The sequence below is a fragment of the Canariomyces notabilis genome (assembly GCF_033297395.1).
Source record: "Canariomyces notabilis strain CBS 508.74 unplaced genomic scaffold N656scaffold_6, whole genome shotgun sequence".
Taxonomy (NCBI): domain Eukaryota; kingdom Fungi; phylum Ascomycota; class Sordariomycetes; order Sordariales; family Chaetomiaceae; genus Canariomyces; species Canariomyces notabilis.
The window spans coordinates 443,620-468,692 of record NW_027041828.1 but is presented as its reverse complement, the minus strand read 5'-3'; the positions used below and the strand labels follow the sequence as shown (position 1 = coordinate 468,692).

The 25,073-nt window shown below is 55.9% G+C and overlaps 11 protein-coding genes and 1 non-coding gene across 12 annotated transcripts; 6 read left to right on the top strand and 6 right to left on the bottom strand.

Moving 5' to 3' along the window:
• The first annotated feature begins 191 nt into the window (after positions 1 to 191).
• On the top strand, positions 192 to 2,555 carry N656DRAFT_777337 (uncharacterized protein). The gene is made up of 6 exons (XM_064814802.1): positions 192 to 304; positions 378 to 697; positions 770 to 810; positions 873 to 1,695; positions 1,768 to 1,956; positions 2,038 to 2,555. The coding sequence occupies exons 2-6, from the start codon at positions 385 to 387 to the stop codon at positions 2,271 to 2,273; spliced, it is 1,602 nt and encodes a 533-aa protein (XP_064671748.1). The 5' UTR covers positions 192 to 304; positions 378 to 384; the 3' UTR covers positions 2,274 to 2,555.
• A 67-nt stretch (positions 2,556 to 2,622) lies between these two features.
• N656DRAFT_788417 (ICMT-domain-containing protein) lies at positions 2,623 to 3,626 on the bottom strand (the record flags this gene model as incomplete). The annotated part of the gene is made up of 2 exons (XM_064816692.1): positions 2,623 to 3,370; positions 3,586 to 3,626. The coding sequence occupies 2 exons, from the start codon at positions 3,624 to 3,626 to the stop codon at positions 2,623 to 2,625; spliced, it is 789 nt and encodes a 262-aa protein (XP_064671747.1).
• A 248-nt stretch (positions 3,627 to 3,874) lies between these two features.
• Positions 3,875 to 4,760, bottom strand: N656DRAFT_576076 (uncharacterized protein). The gene is made up of 3 exons (XM_064810151.1): positions 4,652 to 4,760; positions 4,299 to 4,592; positions 3,875 to 4,243 (listed from the first exon to the last, which is right to left on the bottom strand). Exons 1-3 carry the CDS (start codon positions 4,663 to 4,665, stop codon positions 4,123 to 4,125), a joined length of 429 nt encoding a protein of 142 aa, XP_064671746.1. The 5' UTR covers positions 4,666 to 4,760; the 3' UTR covers positions 3,875 to 4,122.
• Positions 4,761 to 4,871: 111 nt separating this feature from the next.
• N656DRAFT_777334 (uncharacterized protein) lies at positions 4,872 to 7,461 on the top strand. The gene has a single exon (XM_064814801.1). It carries the CDS (start codon positions 5,030 to 5,032, stop codon positions 7,151 to 7,153), a length of 2,124 nt encoding a protein of 707 aa, XP_064671745.1. The 5' UTR covers positions 4,872 to 5,029; the 3' UTR covers positions 7,154 to 7,461.
• N656DRAFT_777333 (uncharacterized protein) lies at positions 7,362 to 9,315 on the bottom strand. The gene has a single exon (XM_064814800.1). The coding sequence runs from the start codon at positions 9,191 to 9,193 to the stop codon at positions 7,565 to 7,567; it is 1,629 nt and encodes a 542-aa protein (XP_064671744.1). The 5' UTR covers positions 9,194 to 9,315; the 3' UTR covers positions 7,362 to 7,564.
• Positions 9,316 to 9,542: 227 nt separating this feature from the next.
• Positions 9,543 to 10,609, top strand: N656DRAFT_777331 (RNA polymerase Rpb6). Its single transcript, XM_064814799.1, has 4 exons — positions 9,543 to 9,642; positions 9,734 to 10,036; positions 10,131 to 10,250; positions 10,304 to 10,609. The coding sequence occupies exons 1-4, from the start codon at positions 9,608 to 9,610 to the stop codon at positions 10,338 to 10,340; spliced, it is 495 nt and encodes a 164-aa protein (XP_064671743.1). The 5' UTR covers positions 9,543 to 9,607; the 3' UTR covers positions 10,341 to 10,609.
• A 224-nt stretch (positions 10,610 to 10,833) lies between these two features.
• On the top strand, positions 10,834 to 10,915 carry N656DRAFT_t52. Its single transcript has one exon. It is a non-coding gene; the product is annotated as a tRNA-His (tRNA).
• A 146-nt stretch (positions 10,916 to 11,061) lies between these two features.
• N656DRAFT_575243 (WSC-domain-containing protein) lies at positions 11,062 to 13,385 on the bottom strand. The gene is made up of 2 exons (XM_064810148.1): positions 12,696 to 13,385; positions 11,062 to 12,622 (listed from the first exon to the last, which is right to left on the bottom strand). Exons 1-2 carry the CDS (start codon positions 13,267 to 13,269, stop codon positions 11,280 to 11,282), a joined length of 1,917 nt encoding a protein of 638 aa, XP_064671742.1. The 5' UTR covers positions 13,270 to 13,385; the 3' UTR covers positions 11,062 to 11,279.
• A 1-nt stretch (position 13,386) lies between these two features.
• N656DRAFT_575251 (uncharacterized protein) lies at positions 13,387 to 14,372 on the bottom strand. The gene has a single exon (XM_064810149.1). It carries the CDS (start codon positions 14,070 to 14,072, stop codon positions 13,503 to 13,505), a length of 570 nt encoding a protein of 189 aa, XP_064671741.1. The 5' UTR covers positions 14,073 to 14,372; the 3' UTR covers positions 13,387 to 13,502.
• A 1,742-nt stretch (positions 14,373 to 16,114) lies between these two features.
• On the bottom strand, positions 16,115 to 20,273 carry N656DRAFT_749997 (uncharacterized protein). The gene is made up of 3 exons (XM_064812988.1): positions 19,795 to 20,273; positions 19,397 to 19,660; positions 16,115 to 19,338 (listed from the first exon to the last, which is right to left on the bottom strand). Exons 1-3 carry the CDS (start codon positions 19,795 to 19,797, stop codon positions 16,348 to 16,350), a joined length of 3,258 nt encoding a protein of 1,085 aa, XP_064671740.1. The 5' UTR covers positions 19,798 to 20,273; the 3' UTR covers positions 16,115 to 16,347.
• Positions 20,274 to 21,573: 1,300 nt separating this feature from the next.
• On the top strand, positions 21,574 to 21,930 carry N656DRAFT_706003 (uncharacterized protein; the record flags this gene model as incomplete). The annotated part of the gene is made up of 2 exons (XM_064811321.1): positions 21,574 to 21,734; positions 21,810 to 21,930. The coding sequence occupies 2 exons, from the start codon at positions 21,574 to 21,576 to the stop codon at positions 21,928 to 21,930; spliced, it is 282 nt and encodes a 93-aa protein (XP_064671739.1).
• A 948-nt stretch (positions 21,931 to 22,878) lies between these two features.
• On the top strand, positions 22,879 to 23,451 carry N656DRAFT_678138 (uncharacterized protein; the record flags this gene model as incomplete). Its single annotated transcript, XM_064810516.1, has 3 exons — positions 22,879 to 22,935; positions 23,161 to 23,241; positions 23,305 to 23,451. Coding segments are annotated over 3 exons (285 nt in total), but the record flags the coding sequence as incomplete, so codon positions are not given.
• Positions 23,452 to 25,073: the final 1,622 nt, after the last annotated feature.

Sequence of the window (25,073 nt, the reverse complement as noted above, 5' to 3'; positions counted from 1 at the left end):
ACGCGGTGGGTTTCACAACTCCCAAGGGTGTTAAGAGGCCTGGAATCTGACTCCGGTTAGCTATAACTGTCAATGGCTAATGGAAAGTTGCACTGGCATTACACGTGCTGTAGGATTCTGTTTTCTACGGCTTCGTATACAGTAGGCACTTTTTATCGGCCGGTCCGGGTGGGTCGACCTCGGCGCCGCGGCTTCCTTAAAGTGAGTTTGATAAGGCGAGAGAAGTCCTCGACATTCACCACGCCACGTCTTTGACTTTGACTTGGCTTGCCAATGCTGTATACTTTTTTTGCCCAAGTCTAAGGTGAGCTATCTTTCTATTCCTGCATCTTCCGTTATCCCGGCAGGGGACTCGAATTCATAACCGATGAAGATAGCATCGACATGGCGACAACAACGGCCGGGTCAAGCTTCGAGGGACAAGATAATGGCGTCACTCGCCGTGTGAAAGCGGGCGCCCGCAGTGAGACGCAAAACACCAACCCAAGCATTGCCAATGCCTCTACCACATCAATTGAAACCAACGACATACCTAATGGCTCCGCACACTCATCCGAGCAATTGAGGAGAGCTTTCCGCAAAAAGTATCGCCATGTCGAAGCCATCCATTCCCAGTCGAGGCCGTCGTGTCTCAGCCATGACACCACCGAGACGCCCAGCTTCTTGGGTTTCCGAAATCTCATGGTGATCGTGCTGGGTATGATGCCTTTCACACTGCGGTGGACTGTATGATTTACCTGGGGAACCATAGCTGACACCAATTGACCAGTTGTTGGCAACCTCCGCCTTGTCATTGAAAACATCCAAAAGGTGTGTTATCCCGGATCACTCCTCAGGAGAGGCCGAGGATTACTGATGGATGCACTCTTTAGTACGGTGTTCTTATTTGTATTCGATGCCACGATTTCCGCAAATTCGATGTGCAGCTGGGATTGTCGCTGTACTTTCTGATCCCCTGCCACCTCCTGATCGCTTATTTCATCGAGCTCGTCGCCGCCCAGCACGCCCGGGCGTCACGAGCAAAGGCTAAGAAGAGGGATGGGACCACCAGCCCTACTGAAGACCAGTACAAGAGGTTCCAGCGAACGTGGCAATTGATTTGGATCGCCCACGCCATCAATGTCACCATCGCCCTGGTCTTCACCACCTATCTCGTCTACTACTACGTCCACCACCCCCTAATCGGCACCCTGACCGAGTTTCACGCCATCATAGTCTGGCTCAAGACGGCATCGTACGCCTTCACGAACCGGGACCTCCGTCACGCATACCTCCACCCGGTCCAAGGCGAGTTGGATGCGCTGCCAGAGATCTATCGCCAGTGCCCCTACCCCAACAACATCACCATCGGCAACCTCGTGTACTTCTGGTGGGCGCCCACCCTCGTTTATCAGCCCGTGTACCCGCGCACCGACAGGATCAGGTGGGTTTTCGTCTTCAAGCGCCTCGGCGAGGTCCTCTGCCTGAGCGTCTTCATCTGGTTCACCAGCGCGCAGTACGCCACGCCCGTGCTGCGCAACTCGCTCGACAAGATTGCGTCGCTCGATTACCCGTCCATCATTGAGCGTCTGTTCAAGCTGTCGACGATATCACTTGTGATATGGCTGGCCGGCTTCTTCGCCTTGTTCCAGTCCTTCTTGAACGCCCTCGCCGAGGTCACAAGGTTTGGTGACCGCTCATTCTATGATGCTTGGTGTAAGTATCCCCTCACGATTTGCTCCGGCCTCTTGTGTCTCTGAACCCCTAAATAAAAACAAAACGATAAAGGGAACAGCGAAGGCCTCGGCATGTACTGGCGCACCTGGAACAAGCCCGTCTACCAGTTCTTCCGCCGCCATGTCTACTCGCCGATGCGTTCGCGGGGATGGAGCCATAAGGTAGCCAGCTTCACCGTGTTCTTCGTGTCGGCCGTTCTGCATGAGCTTCTCGTCGGCGTGCCCACACACAACCTCATCGGTAAGCCTCCTTCCATCACCTTCAGCACATTGCGGAAAGGATAGTTTGCCACTGACGATGAGGCTCTCGGTTGTGTTGCAGGCGTGGCCTTCCTGGGTATGTTCTTGCAACTCCCACTCATCCAGCTCACAGCGCCGCTCGAAAAGATGAAGTCGGCAAATGGCAAGCTGCTGGGAAACACCATTTTTTGGGTGTCGTTCACCATCCTGGGACAGCCCTTTGCCGCGCTGATGTACTTTTATGCTTGGCAGGCCAAGTACGGCAGCGTGAGCAAGGCTATGGCGCAGGCTCGGCCTCCGACATGCCCTGCTGCCTGATCACCACGGAGTAAATGGAGTTCGCAATGTGGGAATTATAAGCTGTTGGTTCGGACCTGGGGCGCGGGCTGGTAAAATTGCGGTACGCGGCGTTCAAGTATATAGACATGGCAGTTCGCCGGGTTGGGTTTATAAGTACAGAGGGATCAAAATCAACACTCACACGCCATCGCTAGTGAGATACTTTCAATATACATCCTTGGTCAATCCATCGCGCCCCAGTTTCCTTCACTATCCAGAAGTGAACGCCGCGAAACGTCCATGTCAACACCCTTCACCCCTCGTATCTTCACATTTCCCTTCTCTTCCCACATCCGCACGAGCACTCACCCACCCACTCATCCACCGCTTACTTGACGAACGGAATCATCGTCCCCACCCTCCGCCTATAATCCTCATACTCCTGCCCAAAGAAGCGCACTAAAAACTCCTCCTCGCGCTGGATCCGGCGGCTAAAGAAGCGCCACAGCACGGCGGCGTAGCCGACGAAGCTGATCACGTTGCCCATGACCAGCTGGGTGCCGAGGGCCCACCAGAAGAAGCCAAAGTAGCTCGGGTGGCGCAGGCTCGCGTACACGCCCGTCGTGACCAGCACGTGGCCCGACTCGCGGTGGCTCTGCACGTGGTGGTTGAAGCTGGGCCCGGCCTGGATCATGGCCGCCGTGCGCACCGCCTGGCCCAGCACGACCAGCGCCAGGCCGAGCGCGGGCAGCAGCGGCACTATCAACTGTGGTATTGTAGCGCGGAATAATGGCGACGACGTCCGGCCGCCCCCGGGCCGGGCGAGGTGCGTGACGAGGCACTCGAGCGTGGCGAACGTGTGCGCGATGGCGTACCCCGGCCAGTTGGACGTTAGCAGAAAGGACGAGACCTCGGCCGCGCGCGTGTTGTACGCGGCTGTCGTCCAGAATTCAAGGAAGTGGAAGGTTGATAACGTTGCCAGGAAGAAGGGCAGTCGCCAGAGCGGAGAGTCAGTCAGGAGAAGTATGCCCAGAGTCCCTGTCACGCCGAGAGCCAGGGCTACGCCCAAGAAGAAGGAGCGGGCCGCAATGCCTGAGAGGGACTTGGCTCGGTGGGGGAGATAGACGCGGTCTGGACTGCTGCCCGCGGAGGAGCTATGGGAGGGGAACGAATGTCTTCTTGTCAGTGACATCTGTTTTTTAGGGAGAGCTCAAGGAATGGGATTGAGTCGTCGCAGACATTCGGGACCAGGTAAGTTGATGTGAGAGAGTTGAGGGTTCAAGTTCAACATATAAACGATGACGGTGATGGAGGGTAAATGAAAAGAAGGAGAGGACTGAATCATGCATACCTATCGGGCGACCAGCGCCGACGTTGGAAAGCGCCCTCCATTGTGTAGACCGCTCCGGGGCAGTTGGAACTTTGGAAGGGTTCCGTACACAAAGAGTCGGGAAAGGAGGTGACAGAGACTCGGTCACGAGACGGCTTGGTTTGCCAATTCTGTGATTTTGTCTAAGTGTACGCCATTTCAAGATGAAGCTACCAAGTTCGCCCTTGTACTGTCAGTCCACATGGTAGTACAATACGTGGTGCGACTGGCATTTCAAATCTCGAGTCTGATCATTCGAAAGAATAGTTCCAGTTCCCACTCGGCCATTTCAGGTCGACGGTTTTAGCGCTGGCGCGCAGTGACAGGCTGGGTCCCCGGCAGCCATCCGCTGGTTTGGCTGCTTGGCATGGATATTGCAGGGTCCAAACCCCGTTATGACGCAATCGCTGCGATAGCGTTGATGAGCTGCATATCATGCGTGTATGTAATACTGTTACTGTAGTCGTTGCGTCGCCGTTGTGCTGTTGTCTCGCCGTTGCTGCAATGCCCTTGTTTGCATTATAGGCCGCCTTGTATCCTAAACGAGGAGACAATCAAGACGAGGACATTGACCCAGCCCCAGACGAAGGGTATCCAAGTCGTCATTGTGAAGCCGCCCGCAAGATAACCGGCGCCGACTCTGCTCCAAATCAGCGGGCGCCAGCGTGGTTTTGGATATGACGAGGACCACCAACATCAAGCCTACGACGCTCCCGGCCATGAGGGCCTCGGCGGCGGCGACGAATGCGTAGACTAGAGGCACAAGCCAGAGGTATTTCCAGTGAGACTTGCGCTTGCCCACTTGCATCAGCACGGCAACCCCGACGGCGCCCAGGTGGAAGAGACCGTAGAGAATCAAGGTCCAGTACAGCGTGAATTTCCACATTTCATCTAGCTCGTACAGGATAACTCGGAACTCCTGGGGCGGCCAGAACAGGGAGGGAAACGGAGGAACCGTGTACTGGGCCGGAACATCGCGTCGAACCTGGCTGCCGATTCGCGTCAGCATCAAGCAAGCAGTCTTGAATCATCATATAGAGAGACATACGATGGGATTTCCATAGTGCAGGCACCGACTAGACGATTTCGCGACGTTGTTCGTGTTCCACAAGGATCTGACACCCTGTGACAAGGGGTTGTGGATGTTGAAGGGTGGGTAACTCAGGTACGGAGTACGCACAAGACACTCGGTTATCGCATACATAGTTAGAGGTAGTGTTAAGCGCGCTAAATGCATATTCAGCGAACCTCGGCACGGCAGCAACTCCCGACGCTATTGCCCACCTGATACCCCTGATACCCGACCTCGACAGGTCATTCAGTATACTTCGACGCTAACCCAGACCACAAGAGCGTCAAGGCTGATCGAACGATTGTCTTTGGGAACACGGCAATTGACGCGGCGATGAGACAATAATCCTCCACCATGTCCATTACCCGCCTCCTCACCACGGTGCTCCAGCACTATCAAGATGTCCACGACGATGCGCGCACCGAACAGATCTACGGGTCAACCACAGTCTTACTCACGAACCTTTCGAATCCCTTGAACCTTTCCCTTCTTACCTCCCAGTTTCTCACGGCGCCGGCAATATGGGGCCGAGGGGACACCATGCGCGCCTGCTACCGCGCCATCAGCATCTTCAACACGGCCGCCATCCACGTGCGCCGGAACGAGCTCGAGAACGCCAAGAATAAAGGCGGTAAGCCCGTCGGCAGCGGCCTGGGTAGCGACGCATGGGCCGCAGCAGTCCTCAAGGGCGCTGATGAACAGTCGGGGCGGTGGCAGCATCTCCTGGTATTCAGCGGTGTTTTGATGGGCATGGAGAGCGGCAACCGTCACTCGCTCACCAGGGGCATGCGCTCGACCGTCGAACGAGCCGTTGTTACAGCCACGAATCTCGCGCTTCGAATCAGGGAACCCGAACCTCCTGCCCCGGCAGCGCCCATAGCTCTAGCTCTCAATTACGCTTTCCCCCTGCTGTCAGATTCATCGCGTGCCGCCCTGCACTGTGACGCGCTCGTCTCGGTCCTGACAAGGGCAATGCTGTCCGCCGAAGGTTTGGAAGACGGCATCTTCCTCGCCACCATTGACCAGGATGTGCGGCAGTCCGGCTCAAACTTCATGTGGGCCGAGGACTCGCCCTCCTCCTTGCATCTCAAGCGGCTTGAGCAGAAGCCTCTCATATCTGGGCTGGGCCCCTTGTCGAGGCTGCTGGCCTACGCCACCCAACATGCGCGCGACTCGCGGGTAGTCCTGCAGCTTCAGGATGATTTGGTCGCATTTACAGCCAAGCTTCTGCAGCACTGGGAAACCAACAAACTATCCGAACTCGAAATCTCTGAAGAGGATGTCTTCCTCACCCCGGAGACACTCAATGGGACTTGGCCAGCGCTATGGCAATTTCTCAAGAAGATCATGTACGCCATCGTTGCCGTTTTACAAGCTGTAGTGGCGCGCAGTCTCCTAGACCACAATCTCAAAATGCACGCAGTGGCCCCGATGGTAGCCACCAAGACCCTCCACACGCTCCGTAACCTCTACTTCATCTCCTCGCGCAACGGTAGTGACGCCTTCCAGGTCTACGCCTTCACATACCTGACCTCGCTCGACAATCTCTCCCGCTACGGTGCCGCCTCCGCCGCCTTCCTCCAATCCCTCAAACCCACCCCGTCAAACGGCATTCCCCCGCACCCCCTCCACCGTACCCTCGACCTCTTCTACCTCAACACAGCCGAGCACCTACCTCTCAACCTCCCACCGGAAGCCTGCGACGCGCTAATCGTCCAGCCCGCAATCCCCTACCTCAGCAGCAGTTCCTCCTCCAGCACCACCTTATCATCCTCATCATCATCAGCAACTGCCACCCCGAAACGAATGATGGAGCTATTCGAGTCAGCGCACAGCGCGGTGCTGTCAGTGCTCTCGTGCCCACAAAACAGCGGCAGCCTCACGGCGGGGCTGGTGCCCTTTTACGCCGACACCCTGCTGGCGTCCTTTCCCCCCCGCATCTCGCCCCGCCAGTTCCGCCTCGCCTTCAAGACGCTCATGCACATCGCGTCCCCACCCTTCCCCGTCGCCGAATCCCACCCGCATCTAGCCGAGGCCCTGCTCGAGATGGTGAGATTCAGGGCCATAGCCGCCTCCGGGCCGGCGATTTTACCCCTGAATGCGGCCGATGCCGTTGATGAACAGCAACAACAGCAACAACCCGTGTCTGAGCAGAGCACGTTGGTGCTGACGCTGGTTGACGCGCTTCCCTTCTTGCGGCTGGACATTTTTGAGGAGTGGATGACGCTTGCCGCCGAGGCGCTCAACGGGATCGCGGATGCGAGGTTGAGAGAGGTGGTCAAGAGGCGATTCTGGGACGTCTTGGCCAGTGGGGAGATGGATGTTGAAAGGGCAGCCATTGGACTCGCCTGGTGGGGGACCAAGGGCGGCAGGGAGTTGGTGCTTTATGGCGCGGCCGGACGGCCGCCGCCGCCGCAGGATATGTATATGATGAGTGGGGCCATTGTGGAAGAGCCTCGGCGAGAGAGCAAGTTGTGATGGTAAATGAGCAGTGGGCGGGTGCCCGATGCGTTGTGTAACTGCCCCTGCTAGAGCGCTGCTTGGAATTGGCATGGCATATACTTGTAGAAGCAAAGGTGCTTAATGGGGTTTTCGAGGCTCGGCGATAAGCATACATGATATCCTCGTAATTATAGCGCAGGATATAACCTGTGGCTTACGGTAGATGCGACGGCGAGTAACGGTAGTAACTGAAGTCAGGCTCCTGCTCCAGTTATATTGGTTTGGCCTTGTCTGGCGCTCTATGCTAATGTGGCTAGTTTTGATGCTTTTAATGCCTCCTCCATGATACCATGTTCGTTCAAGCAAATGGGGGTAAATAGCTCCGGGTATCAATGCTGTTGCAATATAGTAATCATACAAGTCAAACAGGGTCCAAGGTATCCATCTTTATTCGCCCAGCGCTTCGAGGTCGATTAGTCTTCGCATCTCCGCCCACTCGGCGTCGAAGTCAGCTTGTGGGTCAACAACAGGTGGTGCCGACTCAATCCAGAATGGTTCATCACCCTGCACCGCCTCGACTGGCTGCTGCAGCCGCGGGTCAATGGCGGGCTGCTGTTCCTCATGGACGCTGTAATGGTTGTTCCGCAGATGCTTGTCGAGGTCGTGATGGCGGATAAACCGGGCCGCGCAGCCCTCGACTGAGCAGGCGATAGTCCGAGTCGGCACGGCGGCAGACATATCGTCCGCCTCACCCGGCCGCGCCGACTGCACCGTGTACAACTTGGGCGGCCGCTTCCTGCCAAGATGCACGTACCGGACGTGCTCCTCCAGCTTCAGCCTGCTGACAAAACCGTCGCCGCAGCCCTCCTCGGTCCAATTCCAGTCGGCAATGTCCTCCGTCTCGGAGGTATCAACCTGGCCACAGATAAACCGTAGCCCCTCGTGCGCCGTGCGGATATGCGTGTTGAGGTTGCCCACGCGTGTAAATTTCTTGCCGCAGCCCTCCCAATTACACTGGATTGTCTTGCGGTCCTCGACCGTGGTCCCGGAGTGGTACATATCCACATGCCGCTCGAGATCCGCCGGCCCGGCGCATTTGACGTCGCAAAACATGCAGTTGATGTGCTCCTTGCGCATATGCGCCTGGAGCAGCAGCAGCGTCGTGAACCCGACCCTCCTCCCGCCGCCATCACCGTCCTCCTCCTCTGCGTCCCCATTACCTTCTCCTCCCTTCGCACACTCCTCACACCAAAACTTCAACTCGCCGTGTTCCTTCTCCACATGCCGCCTCAAAGCAGCAGCGGTATCGAAGCCCTTGCCACACTCCCCACCAGCACCTTGCCCCGCCGCATTATTGTTCTTGCTACTGTTCGCCACCAACGGAGTAGTAGTTGTAGCAGTACTGGTACAAACAAACGCCGGCAGGCCAAGATGCACCGTCCTGACGTGGCGCTGCAGGGTCTGGTGCTTGCGGAAGCTCAGGTCGCAGGGCTCGTACCCGCGGCAGCGGAAGCGCTCCTTGCCTTCGTGCACGGCGGCGTGGCGGCGCAGGCGCGTGGCCGTCACAAAGGCCCGCCCGCAGCCGGGTTCCGCGCACGCGTACCGCTTCTCGTGCGTGTGCGACCCCTTGATGTGCTGCGCCAGGTGCTTCTCCTCAAGGTACGTCTTGCCGCAGTCCGGATACGGGCACTTGTGCGGCCGGTCGTTGGTGTGCGACCGCAGGTGGGCCGTCAGGCGGGCCGGGCGGTTGAAGGTCTTTGGGCAACCCGGGTAGGTGCATTTTATTGTCTTGAGGTCCGAGGGGAATTTTCGGCGGGCTTTGTGGTTTGATTTCGAGGGTGAGGAGGTAATTGAGGTTGCGGCTGGGGTCAGAGCGTCTTGGGCCTGAGTAGTTACAATCGTCTCGTTATCATCGTCGTCGTCGTCGTCGGCGGAAAACTGAGTCGACGTGTTAGTTGTGGATTCTAGGGGGGTGGTGATGTGCTCGTCTGCTGCTTGTGTTGACGGCAGGGAGAGTTGTTGACGTTTGGGCGGTCCGGACAAGCCGTCCCCTTCGTCGGGAGCTTTCCGCTTCATCGCTCGGCTAGTGGTAAGGGATTGTCATCCTAGGTCGAGAAGTAGAAGCCGAAAGTTGAGACGAGAACAATCCAATTGAGAATTGGCAGATTAATGCAATCGAGACCAATTCCCAAATTTTGTGGGTGTGTTGAGCTTCCGGTTGGCAATCGATAAGAGCACCCCGGCCCCCACTGCATCATAAGGCTGGGACCCTCGCGTGCTAGGGAGCCCCACCCAAATTTTTCCCTTGTCCTCACCAAACCAGCACGTTGTCAACCCCTCCCATCGGTTTTTGATAACTGCTGCGCCGCCTGTCGCGCTTACAGAAACCATCCGACTTTTGTTTCCACAGGTCATCTCAGAAGGGCGCTCGCGCATCTCGAAACACATCATCAGTCTCACAGATCCCGTCACCTCAACCAGTCCAGAATAATGTCTGACTACGGCGACGACGACCGTGAGCCTCTGTAAGCCTACAATCACCATCTCTTACCCTCCCGACCAGTCCATTCAGAAACAGAAAGCATAAGACGCTAACACGGTGTGCGCACCCCAAAGCGGCGACGAGCCCGCCTTCGACGAGGATCCCGATGAGTACTACGAGCCGGAGCCGGAGCCCGCCGACGAGGACGACGAGGCGGCGCGCGCGCCCGAGCACGAGGGCGAGGGAGCAGCACTAGCCGACGACCACCAGGGGGCCGTCGTCACCTCGGGCGACCCCAACGCGGCCGCTAACCACGGCAAGGGCAACGAAAAGTCGCACAAGGACAAAAAGATCCCCAACGACCAGCGCACGACCACCCCGTTTATGACCAAATACGAGAAGGCACGCATCCTTGGCACGCGCGCGCTGCAGATTAGGTAAGTGTTTATTCTAATGCCACAGTGTGGACTGGGTTGAAAAGGGAGAGGGGAAAAGAGTGTGCGCTGACAGGGCCTGATTTGAACGAAAAAGCATGAACGCGCCTGTCCTCGTGGACCTAGAAGGCGAGACAGATCCCCTGCAGATTGCCATCAAGGAGCTGAGGGAGAAGAAGATCCCCCTGATCGTCCGCCGGTACTTGCCGGATGGATAGTAAGTTGCCTGCCTGCTATGCTGGTGGGTTGGCTGCTAACGGTGTATGATAGCTACGAGGACTGGACGTGCGAGGAGCTTCTTCAGTGAAGACTGCGCCGTTTGTTTGGAGTGAAATAAAGACGAATAATGTACAGAAAATCAATTAATTCATTAGCGAGGGCGTTGGGGTATTTCCTTTCGTTGCCTGGGACGGGGTGAATTGCCCTGGATGTCCCATTTGTCCTTTTCTTCAACACTACAGATGCAGGGGGGAAATGATTCGAGGTTCTTTGGTTTCCGATCCCTCGTTCTACGCACTCGTAGGCAAGTCGCTGAGTCTTGTTAGTTGGATGAAGGGTGAGAGGGCAGGTGTGAGATGGTTTTATATTCAGCAGGATATACATCACAACGAAACTCAGTCATCTTCGCACGCTACTAAGCCGGTCGCCTACCTTTCCACATTCCCTATTGCTACTAAGGCGGAGCAAAAGCCAACACCTAGAAACTGCGATTGTCAACAATGTAGGAAGGAATATGAGATTTTCATCCACGCCTGCACGACACCCCATAGAAGACTGCAATTCGAGCAAATTCTTATCAAGGGCGACTAGTCTAGTGGTCAGGACGCTTCGTTGTGGGGACGCAATTCCGAAGAAACCCAGGTTCGATTCCTGGGTCGCCCATGGTTTTTGCCTGCCTAAGCCGTTCGGTCCTTCAATGGAAGAAACTCAACCCCTTCTCTTTTGTTGTTTCCTGTTCTCCCCCTACGTTGCCTCAGTTGGAGCAAGTCATGATACCGAGTTTACAATAGTATGAAATATGGATTTTTGTTACGCCGTTTTTTCCAAACAAAGGCCACCAGTTTAAACACTAAATATTAACATTTACATATAAGGAGTGTAAGAATAGAGTCCGTTTTCCACCCATCTGGCCTTCCTTTCCCCTTCTCATCCTTGTTCATGTGCCTTGACGACATGCACTCATTAAGTCTCCTTTCCTGCTCATCAAACAAGAAATCCTAGCGGGATAAGGTAGCTAAGACTGACCTTACCACCCGCCAAACTTGGGGCACTTGCCGGCGCCCGTCACGCCGCGATTGACCCTCAGGCAGTCTTCGTACTGCGCCTTGCACTTGTTCTTGGCGCCGTCGTAGTTGTCCTGCCAGCGGTACGTCCTCTTCTCGGCGCTGCGGGCAAACGCAAAGAAGCTCTTGGCCGGGCTCTGATCGCGGGGCCGGCTGTTGCCGCGACCGCCCTTGGTTTTGCAGCCCTCGGCGTAGACGTCAGTGCAGTCCTCGTACTGCTCCTTGCAAGCGTCGATGCAGGCGTTGGAGCACTGGTTGCGCGGGTAGCGCTTGCACTTCTTGCTATCCGTGTCGGTGTACTGCTTGAACGGGTAGTAGGGCCAGTCCTCAGCGAGGTCGTTGCATGTCACGACGGGCATCTCGATGCCACCGACCGGCTTGCCCGGGCCGTAGCCGTAGTGCGGGTTGCTGGGCTGGACGCAGATGTTTGTCGGCGTCGGAATGGGGCACTTGGTCGTGGACGAGGTGGTCGTGGTAGTAGGCTTCTTCGTGGTGGTGCTAGTAGGCTTCTTGGTGGTGGTGGTGGTGGTGGGACCAGCAGTCACAGTAGTCTTGGTCGGGGCGCATGTCGTGGTGATTACGGTCGTCTGACTTTGGGGAGGGTTGTGCGGGCCACCCTTGGGCGGCTTCTTGCCCCAGAAGTCACCCTTCTTGCAGCCGCCCTTGGAGTTGCTGTTGCAGTACTTCTCGACGTCGGCGCACCACTCGCCAAAGTCGAAGCATTCAAGAACGTCGGGCCATCCGGCGTGCTTGAAGCACGAGGCGACCTGCAGGGCACAGCTCGACCACGCGGTCTTGCAGGACTTGGCATCGTCCCAGTCGGGCAGGGGCGAGGAACACCACTTTCCGCACTTCCACTCGCACTTGGGCGGGACAACGGTAGTGGTCACGCAGACCGAACTGCTGGTCGTCGTGGTCGACGATGTCTTGGTCTTAGTGGAGGTCGGGGTGGTGGTGGGTACCTCGCTGGTGGTGGTAGTGAGGATAGATGAAGTAGAGGAAGTGGAGGAGCTGGACGTCGTGGTTGTGGTGGTGGGCACCTCGCTGGTGGTGGTAGTGAGCGTGGAAGTAGAGGAAGTGGAAGAGCTGGACGTCGTGGTGGAGGTCGTCGGGGGGACAGAGGTGCTCGACACGGGCGGCTCGTACCCGCACGGCTGCAGACTCTGGAGCTCATCGGCAACGAACAGGTTCAGGCGAGAACGCCCACCGCATGTCTCATTCGGCGCTCCGTTGCAAGGCATGTTGCATTCGCTGGCGTCGGCAGCGAATGTGCCGTTGCCAATGACGACGCCGCAATAGCATTCGCCTGTCCGAATGTCAGAAACTCTATTGCGGATGAAAAAGAAAAGAGGAACACTGCGTCTTATACAAGTACATACCGCCGAACTCAATACCAGCGAAGGGGAAGGCGCCATCCCGACAAGCCTGCAAGCACTTGGTCGTGGTCATAGTAGAGGAGTCCAGCTGGTCCTGGCGGTATACCAGGGCGCGGCCGTAGCTCGAGTCGTCGGTCCAACAGCCAAGGGGATCATAGTCCTCAACGGTGACTTCTTCAACAGGCTGGAAGGTGGGGTCCTGGTAGATAGAGAAGATGTTGTCGGAGCCGCAGATCTGCGACGAGTTGCCGTTGCACGGCATGTTGCACTGAGACTCTTCGACCTGCGGGCCGTTGACCGTCTGGCCGCAGTAGCACACGCCGTGGTACACGAGACCGGCATAGCGGTAGCCGTTGCCCTTGCACTCGGCCACGCACTTGTCAACGGTCATGTCATCGGTAGGAGCCGGGCTGCGGTAGGGCAGGATCTGCGGGCTGCCCGTGTCCTGGAAGCAGCCCGAGTAGACAAAGGGCTGGAAGGGGTCCAGGCAGGGAGGAAGGGGATTCTCGGTGGCATGGACACGGCCAACCATGGTGGCTGCCGCCACAACGGCTGCCACGGCCCTAAGAGCTGCCATGACGAGGTAACGGTGGGGGAACGAACGTGAGGGTAGCGAGTGGACCGACAAGGAGAGAGATATCTACACTTGCCGAAAAGGAGGGGGGCCCTGAGAGACAAGACGGAGAAGGCGAGAAGGGCGCCCTGAATATCAGGGGGCATCCAACGTCTTTTATACAGCCCACCAGCCGGCACGCAGAAGGGGAGCCGCGGCGGTCCATTGGGCGAGGCACAACCAGGTTAGCAGGCTTATCAAGCTACGCTTGCTAGCGCCGCAACGCCACGGCGTCCGGGGTCGAAGCGTCGAAGCGTATCCATGTCCTTCAGCTCACGATGCCGAGCACCTGCGGAGCCTCGGCGGCATGTAGGTAAAAGTGTAGCAACGATCCGCGCCTCATCCCAGGAAGGGCCATGTGCATTCTGCACATCAGTGGAGAGTCGAGATGCGGCAAACCAAGTCGAGAGCCTCACGTCGCGGCTGACGCTGACGATTTCCCGTGGATAGATGCCGGGCACTCGGTCCTTTTTCCTGTGCAGCTGGAGTCTGCTGGATCGCCCAGCAAAACGGAGATTGGAAAATATCGACGATGGAAGGGAATACAACCAAAAGGGGAAAGGGAAATCGGCTGTGCCAACCCTGTCATGGTAAGGACCCGGGGGGACCTGCATTAGCGTCCCTGGTCTCCACTGGATCATGGCCAGGCCAAGCCTGGAAACCAAAAATTCACCTGCCCCGAGCTTTCCAGCCCACTGCAGGACTGCCTGCCATCCTTCAGCAATTCTTCGAAAGCATGATGAGCTGTTGTCATCCAGAAGGAACATGTTGTCACCCAGCGGTTAGACTAGGCCATTGAGCGGGCCAGTTGCTAGGTAACACAAGATCCAAATCTTGCCAACACTGGTGTTATATGCTAGAGATTACAACCCGTCCTTTCTCGGGATCCAGAGACTCGGGATTGTAGGTATACTTCTTACTGTGGCACTACTCTTAACTCAGATTCCATACTCCGTACTGAGCAAGGTATTTGTGGCTCTAACATCACATTACTGACCGCGTGCTGTCTCTTCCAGTGGTGTGTTCAATGTTCATAAGTTTAGATTGCACCTGCCGCTGTCCAACCTGTCAACCCATCAGCTGGTCGTGCTGCATGTAGGGTCGCGCCCACCCGTGTTCTTGCGTCAAGCCAGTCATTGAGCCGTTTCCCATCACCTCCGCCGCAGTCGCCTACCCTAACTTTACCCCGTCTTCTTCAGCTGGTGTAACAATCAAAAGAGGAGAAAGATCTTCGTGCCACTGCGAAGTACTTAACTCGCTTTCGCTACGGAGGACGTCGACATCTTTTCAGCACGGAGAATGCAGAACCGTGCATCAGTCGTCGCCAAGTGTCCGTCAGAATTGTCTACCTTACGTGTGGTAGTATATGGACCACCCGAGTCCTCAAGGTAGCACTGCAGGAAATGGGAATACACTATTTGCGCTAGCTCTGAGGCCTGACTTCCCCAAACAGACCAACCGACAGCTGTGCTCTCAGCCCAACTCCGGCTGAGTTGTGCCCAAGAACAAAGAGGACTGTGTGGGCTAACTAACGTTAGGGGGAACGTGTCAGGCGTCCTTCTTCCCGAAAGCCACCCCCTCCTCATTTCCACGCGCCTGGTGAGTGGTGACGGGCAGACTTGGCCATCGTCTTGGTCACTGTCACAGCGGCAGCAGTGGCAGGGTTTCCATCCATCATCAGGGGACCAGGACTGCGGCCTGCCCGGCACCCTCACGGCACATGCCCGTGCACATCCAATATCATGCAGTATTACACTGCGTATACGAGTTTCTCGCGCCCAGCAGAGGCCCAAGTCCCTTCTGTATTCCACTTGGTCAGCGTCGCCTTCCATGGTCTCCCGCTGGCTCTGCTAAGCTGCAGTCTGACTACATAGTCTGCTACCTCAAAACTGATGTCGCAGCTGGTTGAAGAGCCTTTGACTGGCGCCGCCAAGGGAGAACGGAGAATCTCACTCAGGTTCGCTTTTCCCGAATATCAACAGCCTAGAGCCTGATAGCTACGGAGACACCTACATAGCTAGGAACCCCATGCGTGACGTGTGATGTGAAAATAAGAAAAACGGACAAACTCGCGAGCATGGAGCTGCAGGAATCAAACCACCAGAACCTGGCCGAAACCTGAGGAAAATACAGCGAGGGGCTAGGCAAAGAAGAGGAAGAAAAACAAAAAGGAAGTCAAATCAACCGATTGAACCGACTGGTCTCGACCCGCCGCAAATCTCAGGGTCCATATCCACTCACACCCAACCCCAGGCGGCTGCATCGCCAGTGTCACCTCACCTTACCAGGTACCCATGCGGGCGACGATCCCTTCCCTCTCAAGACAAAGATCACCAACGCGAACCGAAGAGGCCTCGGTTAATTACACCACAACGACTTCAAGGCCACACAACGGGCAGCGGAACGGACAGTGACACTCCTGCTCACGTACGCCGTACCGACGCTTCCGTTCTGCATTGACACTCACGGTGTATAGACGACCATGGAATCTTTCTGAATGTAGTGTTGTATTGTGGTTTTGGAATTGGAAAGTAAGAAAAAGAAACATAAGAAGAAAACAGGGGAAGAAAGGAGGAAAAGGAGCCGTTTCCAGGGTAAAATAGGGAGCAGAAAATGTACGATGTTCAAACTATCCCTTCGGACAGCCATTTTCAAAGTGTCGGTTAACGGGCCTTGCTGTCTGTTGGCAGGAACATCTCCAGGCAGACTCGCCTTAGAGACATCATACTAATAGCCGGAGCCCAAATCATCTCTTCTGACGTGATGGGCCTGATCCTTCACAGCACATCGATGCACTTTAACTAGCAAGAGGGCAACAAAAGCACTCTTTTCCATTCTCAACTGCATCATGAGTCTCCCTATTACCTGAGAAAGACGTGACAGACGTGATGCTTACTCTACATGCTTGCCCCTCCCATCTCCCCATACCCCCATATGACGAGCGAGGGATTGAGACCTCAAAATAGAAGAAACTCCAGGCAAAGCCAACCCCCATCAACGAGCGATGAATTTCGTTTCGAGCCAGCCAGCCAGCCAGCCACCTTAGTTGCCGGCATTCTCGCCCCGCCGGAACTTGGGCACGTATTTGCCAGGCGCGCCGCTAGGCTTGAGAGGCTCCGGGGCCGGGCTTCCGCTTCCGTCTCTGCCGTTGTCGCCCCGGCCAGATCCCACCCGATCCATCGGCACTCCCCGGCCGGACGCGACTCTAGGCGGCGGACCGGCGCGCTCAGGAGGCGGAGCACTGCCGCCAGCGGCTGCCTTTGCTGCCTCGCGCTCTCTCCAGCTGGGTTTGTTCCCGGCAAGGTTGAGGCGAGGAGGGCCAGCTGGTCTGTCGTTGGATTCGGTGCGCTCCATTAAAGGAGGAGCAACCCGCGCCGGAGGCGGGGCCGGGGCCGGGGCCGTGTCCGAGGCGCCCTGTCCTGCCGCAGCCTTTGCTGCCTCGCGTTCTCTCCAGCTGGGCTTGTTCCCGGCGAGCTGAAGGCGAGGAGGTCCGCCGACAGGAGGAACGTCGGCGCGTTCCCTCACTGGGATTGGAGCCGCGGCAGCGGGAGTGGGAGCGGCAGCCCTCACCGGAACTGGAGCCGCGGCCGCTGCAGCCCTCTCGGCCCTGCGCCGTGCCATGGCCTCCTCTTCGCGCTGTTGCTGCCGAGCCTGTGCCTCCCTGGCCTTCTCGCGCTCCTTTTCCCTCTCCTCCTTGAGCCTGGCCAGCTCCTCCCTGCGGGCTTCTAGTCTCTTCCTCTCCTCCTCCTTCTCTCGAGCCGCGCGCTCTTCGGCTTCGCGGAGAGCACGCTCTTTCTCTTCGCGCTCCCGCTTTTCGCGGAGCTTCTTCTCACGGTACTCCTTCCTGCGAAGGTTGACTTGCTTCTCAAGCTCACGCTCGGCATCGCGCCGGCGCTTCTCAAACTGATCACGTCGGCGCTCGTGAAGCTCGGCCCTGAAGGATTCGTAGAAGGGCATGAGACGGCTCAAGCGATGCTTCAACTCGACGTCTGCCTTGTGCTTCAGCTCAGCCTCCTTGAGGGTCTGGGCTTTCATCAGTTCGTAAGCAGCCAAGTCACGCTCCCGCTGCTTAGCATAATCCTCTGGAAGCTTCTTGACTTCCTCCTTCCTGAAGGCGCGCTCCAAATGATCGAGGCGTTTGCCCGTAATGCGGAGCTTTTCAGCTATGGTATTTTTCTCCCGCTCCAGCTGCTGAAGCTTGATCATGCGGATCTTGTTGGTGTCCAATGTGTCGAGGTCTTCGACTTCAATATCATCAAGCTTCATATCCTTGAGCATGTTCTCGACCTCTTTCCTCTTGATCTGCTCCCGCTCGTTGGCTAGCCGTTTCTGCTCCCGGATCTTTTGCTCCTCGGCCAATCGTTGAGCCTCGGCTTGCTGCAACGCCTGCTCCTGCAGCATCTTCTTCCGAGCATTCTCCTTCTCCCGCAGAGCCTGGGCCTCAGAAGCTTTGTCCTTGCGCTTCTGAATGATGTCCTTCCTGGCGAGAATCTCAAGATGTTCTTGCTCGGCGCCAGCCTTGGCACGAGCGAGAGCGGCATCGCGAGCTTTGATGCGAGCCTCGTTGAACGATGGGTCAATATAGCGGCAAGTTGTGTACAAGACCTCGGCCAACCGAGTGAGCTGAGAGCGAACGATCTGGGAGGGGGTGCTCTGGAGACGTTGGACTGATCCGGCCTCGCTTTCTGCCGAACCAGCTGCTGAGCCAGCGTGAACAGCCTTGGCAGAAGAGAAGACGTCGACGTCGAAGCTCAGCACACCGGTAGCATGATCCATGCGAATCGCGAGATCTCCCTTCTTGTTACCGTTCATGATGAATTTCTCAATCATGCTGCGAGTGACCTCAAACGGTTCGGGGAATTGCGCTAGGCTCTGGACAAACTCGAGATCGACGGTCTCGTAAACTTGCGAAAGCTGCTGGAAAAGTCGAGTGAGAATGACCTGCTGTAGCGGAACGATGTACTTTTGCATCTCCTCGTCGGCGCCAATCTCAGAGAGGATAGGCGAAATCTTCTGACAGATAGAGAGCGGATGGAAATCAACCTCAAGGATGTTATAGAGATCCCTGATTTGCGGGCGAGCGCGGCGAAGGAGAGACTTGGACAGCGCATCACGGAACAGAAGGGCACGAGTCGGCGCCTGCGACATGCCAAGCAGGTGTGTCAGCCTCGAATTCTTGTTCTTGCGGGCCTCGTCGAAATCGACCATGGCGCCTCGGGACCGCGATGTGCTGATGACCGGGATTGACAGAGCCGAGAGAATGACAAAGGTAGCAGCCCTCTGCAGGTCAGCCTCGCTGGCAGGCGGGTTGTCGGCTTTCTTGCCCTGTCCAGTGGCAACGAGTGCGGCCGACTGCCGCAGCAAGTTGTAATACCGCGACCAGGCCGCAGCATGGAAGAGGTAGTTTTCTCCAACCAGGAAGATGCGGGTCAGCTTCTCGTAGTAGTTAGCCATCATGATGTTTTTGGGCGGCCGCTTGCTGAGGTTCAGGAGGGTGTGGATGTCCTCGACGCTGCGGAAAGCCTCCTGCCAGAGCTCCAGCTCAACGGCGACATTCAGCTGCTGAAACCGCGTCTCCAGATGACGCTGCAACGTGTCGGGGTCGCTCAGGTTGATCGCATGCATCTGAGCAGAGTACTTGGCAGCGGTCTGAACGTGGTTGCGAAGCAGCTCGCAGAGGCGGCGAAACTCGGTCTTGCGAGTATACTTGAGGCAGAAGTCGAAGGCCTGCATGGCCGTGCTCTGATAAAGTAACTCAAGTCGAGCATTGTTGCGAAGAATATCGAGAACGGTCCGATAAGCCTCCCAAAGAAACTTGAGCCAGGGAGTGACGATCGCGCGGTCGGTACGGTCCCGAGACTGCTCGCCGGATACGGTGGCCAGGAGGATAGACTCCGGGGTTTCGCTGGCCTCGAGGTCCTCAACGCTAGACGTTGCCGTTGTGGCTTCGATGGTGGACTGGACTTCATCGGCCTTTTGCTGAGCGGCCGTGACCTTCTCGGCGGCCAACTCAATGAATTTCTTGAGGACAAGCTGTTTTCCAATCAGCTAAAAGTCGTAAGAAGATATCGGCCTGGGCACGTAAACGAACCTCTATTGTCCCAACATTGGTGTTCTGAGCGATGTTCTTGTATTGGTACAAGGCGTCCTTGGCGAGTTTCCCCTTCTTTTGCTCGACTGCTAGTTCAACCAGCAGAACCATGACAGGCTCCAGCGACGTGATGGGGACATTGCGCGATCGCTTCGACGTGACATGCTCATGCAGCAGGGTCAAGGCCGCGGGGGCCTGATTGACCCCGATGAGCTCATGAGCCCGTTTCAAGACATTTTCGGGTTTTTGATGCGGAGGAGGAGGCTGGATGCGGGTTAATGAAATGCACTACATCACAGGCCGAGCAGTCCGGCGCAGACATGGAGAGATGATGCGAGGGGCGGAGAGGGGTGATTGCGCAGTGGCGCCTGAAGTGAACTGTCGTATCGAAAACTCACCATGATGGGCAATCTCCTCTGCGCGGCAGCAGGTCTCGAGGAGATTTAAGGTATTCTGAAGAACAGCGCAAAGGGTTGCTGGCGACTTGGCTGGCGCTGTCCAGAGATTTTTTTCGCCTCTTGCAGAATTCGGGTGTTGGTGAAGCCCTGACCAGGCAGTCGTTTCTTTGCTGGATTTGTGTGGGCTCAAATTGCGGGGATCACGTGATATTGGGTTTGAACCTCGTTAATCACTGCAACTCGGACAGTCACAGTATCCTAAGATTACTAGGCTCTGTTCTTGAATTGATGGAATGGCAGATACTCTTGAGCGGTCTCGTTCTATGGTTGGGTCTGCTGTTTGTTTTCATTGACATTCCGGAGCTCTACGCCGAAGCTTTTCTGTCACTGCTTGCTAAAACAATGGAGAGAGGTGGGGCAGATTTTCAAAGCAAATAGCGGGGCACTCGTAGCCTGCGGAAGTGCGAACGACAATTGTAACCCTCGCTGCCGAGATAGTATTGTGCAATTCGCCGTGTGCGGACCACTGCTGAGAAGTAAGAAAGATATAAGGTACCTATCTACATATGGACATGACTACCGTAATTGTTAGTCAGGATGAAGTCAGCATAAACTTGCCGATCCGCCTAACCAAGCAACACCATCTGCTGATTATTGTGCTGGCTGGGGAGCTATGGTAATTATACGAAGTCTGTGCCTTGTGTAATGGCGAAAATTTCACCCGATCAGGGATACCCGCAGCTCGCCCGCCAGCCTTGGGAGTTGATGGCAATCCCCTTAACGTAGAGAATCCGCCTTCGAAAGCTCCTTCCGGGATTAAAAGTACCTACCTACACTTATATCGAAGCGTTTATGGTAACAGTGAGCTCAGTCTCGTTAGCCGTCGTGTCCTGTGGTATGAGACTAGCTTAGCTACGAGGTTACATACCGAACCCTAACCCCGTCCCAAGCGAACCGAGAACCATTTTCTGGCTAACTTTAAGAGGCTGCTAGCGGGCGTAATCTCAACACCCTTGGTCATCTCATTTTCTTTTCACCCGGCTTGGGGAAGAAGGTACGCACGGGCCACAAACGCCCGCTCCTGAATCAGATCTGCTATCCCCCTTCCCGTCCCTTCCAAGGCTTCCACATCCCGACGCCTCACCAATCCAGTCCGCCCGATCCAAGACTCTGGCCATCGGCAACCACATACCAGTCAATTGCAAGTTTTCTTGGTTTTCCGTTGACGGACGTCACGCGCGGGATACGGCGCCCATTAGTTGGCTTGTGTGTTTTGTGAGGTGAGTACAGATCTCTGACCGGCTTTCTTGGATGCTTCTCCTTTCCGTGTTCCCGCGACCGAGCAAACCATGCAACCTGCCCGCTCTGTCACCAGCGCCGAAGGCAATCACGTCGAGCCAATGGGTCGAGGCCACAAGCGATGGAGGGCTGAGGGGTTGCCGTTGCAAACGCTTAACCGCGAATTGGGACAGAATTGACTAAGAAATCGCCGCGATCAAAACATGCTAACTCACCGTCATGAGCAACCAGCAGCAGCACGATTACCACCGATCAACAGGCTCCTGTCTGCGAACTCCGACCGCCAATTGCCAAGCAGGCGAGAGCAGCGGCGCCAGCCGACCGCAGCAACAGCAGCACCCGCCACCCCGCTCCCTAAGCTGCACGACCGAGGAGGAATCCTCGCTGTCGCCGTCTCTTTCTAGATCCAAGAACAGCCCTGCATTCCCCCTCCGGGACCACAACCCCCAATTCCCGGCCGACCCCATCTCGTCCGTCGCAATGCCTCAATACACCTCGCGCGATGTTGGCGACCCGTCGCAGATCAAAAAGAACAAGCAGAGCATGGCCGACCTCAAGCTCCGCCGGTTGACAGAGCTGAATACGCGGCTACGCGAGGATCTTGACAGGGACCGCATCCCTGTAAGCCAGGCCGCGAAGAGGTGAGGATAATTCTGCGTCATCATTTTCTGTATAAGTCAATTTTCCCGCTGACTGGTTATTCTTCTTCTCAATAGCATCATCGCCTACTGCAACAGCACCAGGGACTACATGGTGCCCAGCGTGTGGGGCCCCGTGCCCAAGGGAGAGGATCCCTATGCGCCACAACAGACCGGCGGGTGCTGTGTAGTTATGTAGGACTAACTACACGAGACTCAAGCCGGAGGCGGAGGGCCGTCTCTATTCTTAGCATCGCGTCTTCACCTTGGAACGCATTGGTGTCTCCCCGGAGTGGCATGGCCTTTGGGCGGATATAAGTCACTTAGATCCCCTCTATGGACAATTTCCATAGGCACCTGGTGTTGGATCACGGATGGTGGGCAGGGCAAAATTCGGGGTGGGCTGAAAGAGGACAGCGTCCCACGCCAGCCGCCGCTGCATTATGAGATCCAAATTCACTGGGGCAAGGGAAATGAGGATGTCATGGAACAGACGGGACGATAGCACGGCCTCGTACGATAACGCTAGTACTCATACCCTTTCTATTCTTCGGCGGAATCGTGGGCGGGCTAAGCTGTTCTTCAACATGTAATACCTTCCTTGTTGCTCCTTCTCCTTTTGTCTTGTCTAACTCCCGCGCTGTATTTTGGCTTCCTTCCCCGAAACCACGCGTTTCTTAGCTTCCACTGTATATACGTTTACTTAGGGTTTTCATTTGGGCTCCTTGAATGGATTCACGATATGAGAAGGGGGGCGAATGAGAGACAGGTTTTTCAACTGAGTCTGCTGTCAAATATGCATTACGATACAAAGTGAGTATGCCTGCAGTTAACCCATAGTAGAAGAATAGCTCGGAAGCTAAAATCAGGTTTGCTTGGTGGGTTATGTGAGGCCGCTTTTATGCGCGCTTTTTGGAATTGATCTCTCTTATAATGGCCAAATGACGCACATCTCACACGGGGCTTTATCGGTGCCGTCTCTTGAGTCTCGACATACCACCTCACTCAACAGCGGACCCTCCCCAATATATTCTAGAAACGATCTAACAGCAGAGGCCTTCACGGAGACTGGTCAACGAACACCCGAAAACTATTCTTCACAAATCTAATGGTCGAAACTACCCAAGGAGCAGGAGGGCCACGGCTCCCTCGTATCACGATACAGTTCTGCACTCAGTGCAAGTGGATGCTCAGGGCAGCATATGTAAGTCGAGCATCTACAACCCATAACGGCCTTGCCTTCCATGATCCTATCCCTTGTTCCCAAACGAATGTACAACGCAAATCCACCAGTCTACCCGAACCTCTCAGAAACAACCCTACGATACTTCACTTCACCTGTCCCTAGGCTACCTAGCCTTACCTTATACCTAAGATAACCCCAGCAAACCTAAACCCACACTGACACAACACACAATAATACACACAGTATGCTCAAGAACTCCTATCCACCTTCTCCACCTCACTAGGCGAGGTTGCCCTGCAGCCCGCAACAGGGGGCGTATTTGTCGTCGAGATGATCACCACCACATCCTCATCCACAACGGCAACCCCACCGTCGTCGTCGGGAGAGCAGATCAGCAGCAGCAGCAGCAGCAGTAACAGGGTAGTGCTCTGGGACCGCAAGACGGACGGCGGGTTCCCCGAGACCAAGGAGCTCAAGCGGCGTGTGCGGGACGTGATTCAGCCGGGAAGGGATCTGGGCCATGTCGATCGGGACTATAGTCACCACGGCGGCGGGGGCGGGGGAGGGGACAAGAAGAAGAAACAGGAGGAAGTGGACGTGAAGAGGGAGGGTGGTGAAGGGCAGGGCGGGAAAGGGGTGGTGGTAGGGGTGGTGGAAGGGAGTAGGAAGGAGGCGTGTGATGTGAAGGCGAAGGACGGCGGCAAGTGCGAGGATTGTGACTGACTGTCTAACTGACTGACTGGGTGGGTGATTGAGGGACGAGGAGAGTGGGGTGGATATGTCGATATGGTGGTTGAGGGCCTTGCCTGATGCGGATTTGAGATCAGTCCCAGCTTGATCTTTTCTACTTGAAGGGTGGGGGTGGCTGGCATGGCTGGGTGGTTGTGTGTTGGTTCTTGTACCCTTCTCCACGCTCATGACTAGCTGCGTGGGCTGTGGACGGCAGCACCAGATGCGACATACATTCACCTTGGAACACACCATGGCTGACCAAGGTGACTGCGGTTGGCGCTTCGTAGTCATGGATGGGTTATGGTAGGATTCACAGCTGTTTACTCCGTAGAACATCCCCTGTATACATGGACCAACCTTCCAAGACTCAACACCAGGATTCCATGGCATTAAAGGAACTTTGGGCATTTCGAAGATTAAAGGTAGGGATTGGATACTTCTGCAATGGAATAGTATGCCTAGTATTATCCCCCTGAATTGGTGAGCAGGAGCACCAGCTGTTCAAGACGGCATTTAGGCGGCCAAATTCCACTTGATTCATGCATAGCCGCTCCTCAACAGCGGCAACTACAGACAACCGGACAACGTACGTGATCCCAATGACCCCAGGATTCATAACATAAGTGCCCATACCATGACGGATGTGTCCTCTCCGAGCCCCAGTACCGATCGAAAACCACAACATTCCAGAGTATGAGCTAGCCATTGATACCTTGGGACAGCTCCAGCATAGGCACTAACCTAGCCAGCCGGCTCATCCCTCTTCAGTGTTCGCCCTCCATCCATTCCGTTAATAAAGGGCCGAGTGGGCTAGACAGATCCACCCAGGAACTGATACATCAATGGACGCCGTCCTGTCCACACATCCTCTCTTGTCCCCCTTTTGCCAGTCGACTGACCATCAACCTCAAACGGGCCCCAACGAGGTCGTGCGTGATTTCATGACTTGAAAATTAAGAAAAGGAGAGAGGAAACAGATAGAAACAAAGGAAGATAATTGAAAAGGAAGCAGCCAAATCAGATTCTAGAGGAAAGAAGAAACAATAAAGTCGAAGAGCATTCTGCTCTGGATACTCATTTCCATAGGTCCCTACACAATCCCCTTTTATTCCCTCCAACTTACACTTCCTTGGCATCCTACCACAACCGCCGTCCCAACGGTAGCAGGGGAGGAAGGAGTCGGGATAGAAAGGACAACGAAGAAAAAAGGAATCAAGACAACGAGGAATGAAAAGAAAGGGGTCTGGGCCAGGAGGACGGAGGGAAGCAATACAGGTGGTAAAGGGCCAGCCGAGGCTAGCGGGAGGGAGACGCAGGCAGGCAGGTGGGCAGGCATGTAGTACTGGTAGACGAGAAGATGATTGCTGAATTGTACAGGCCGTTCCCAACTCCCCCTCTAGCCGAGCGGCCAAGTCATGGGAGCG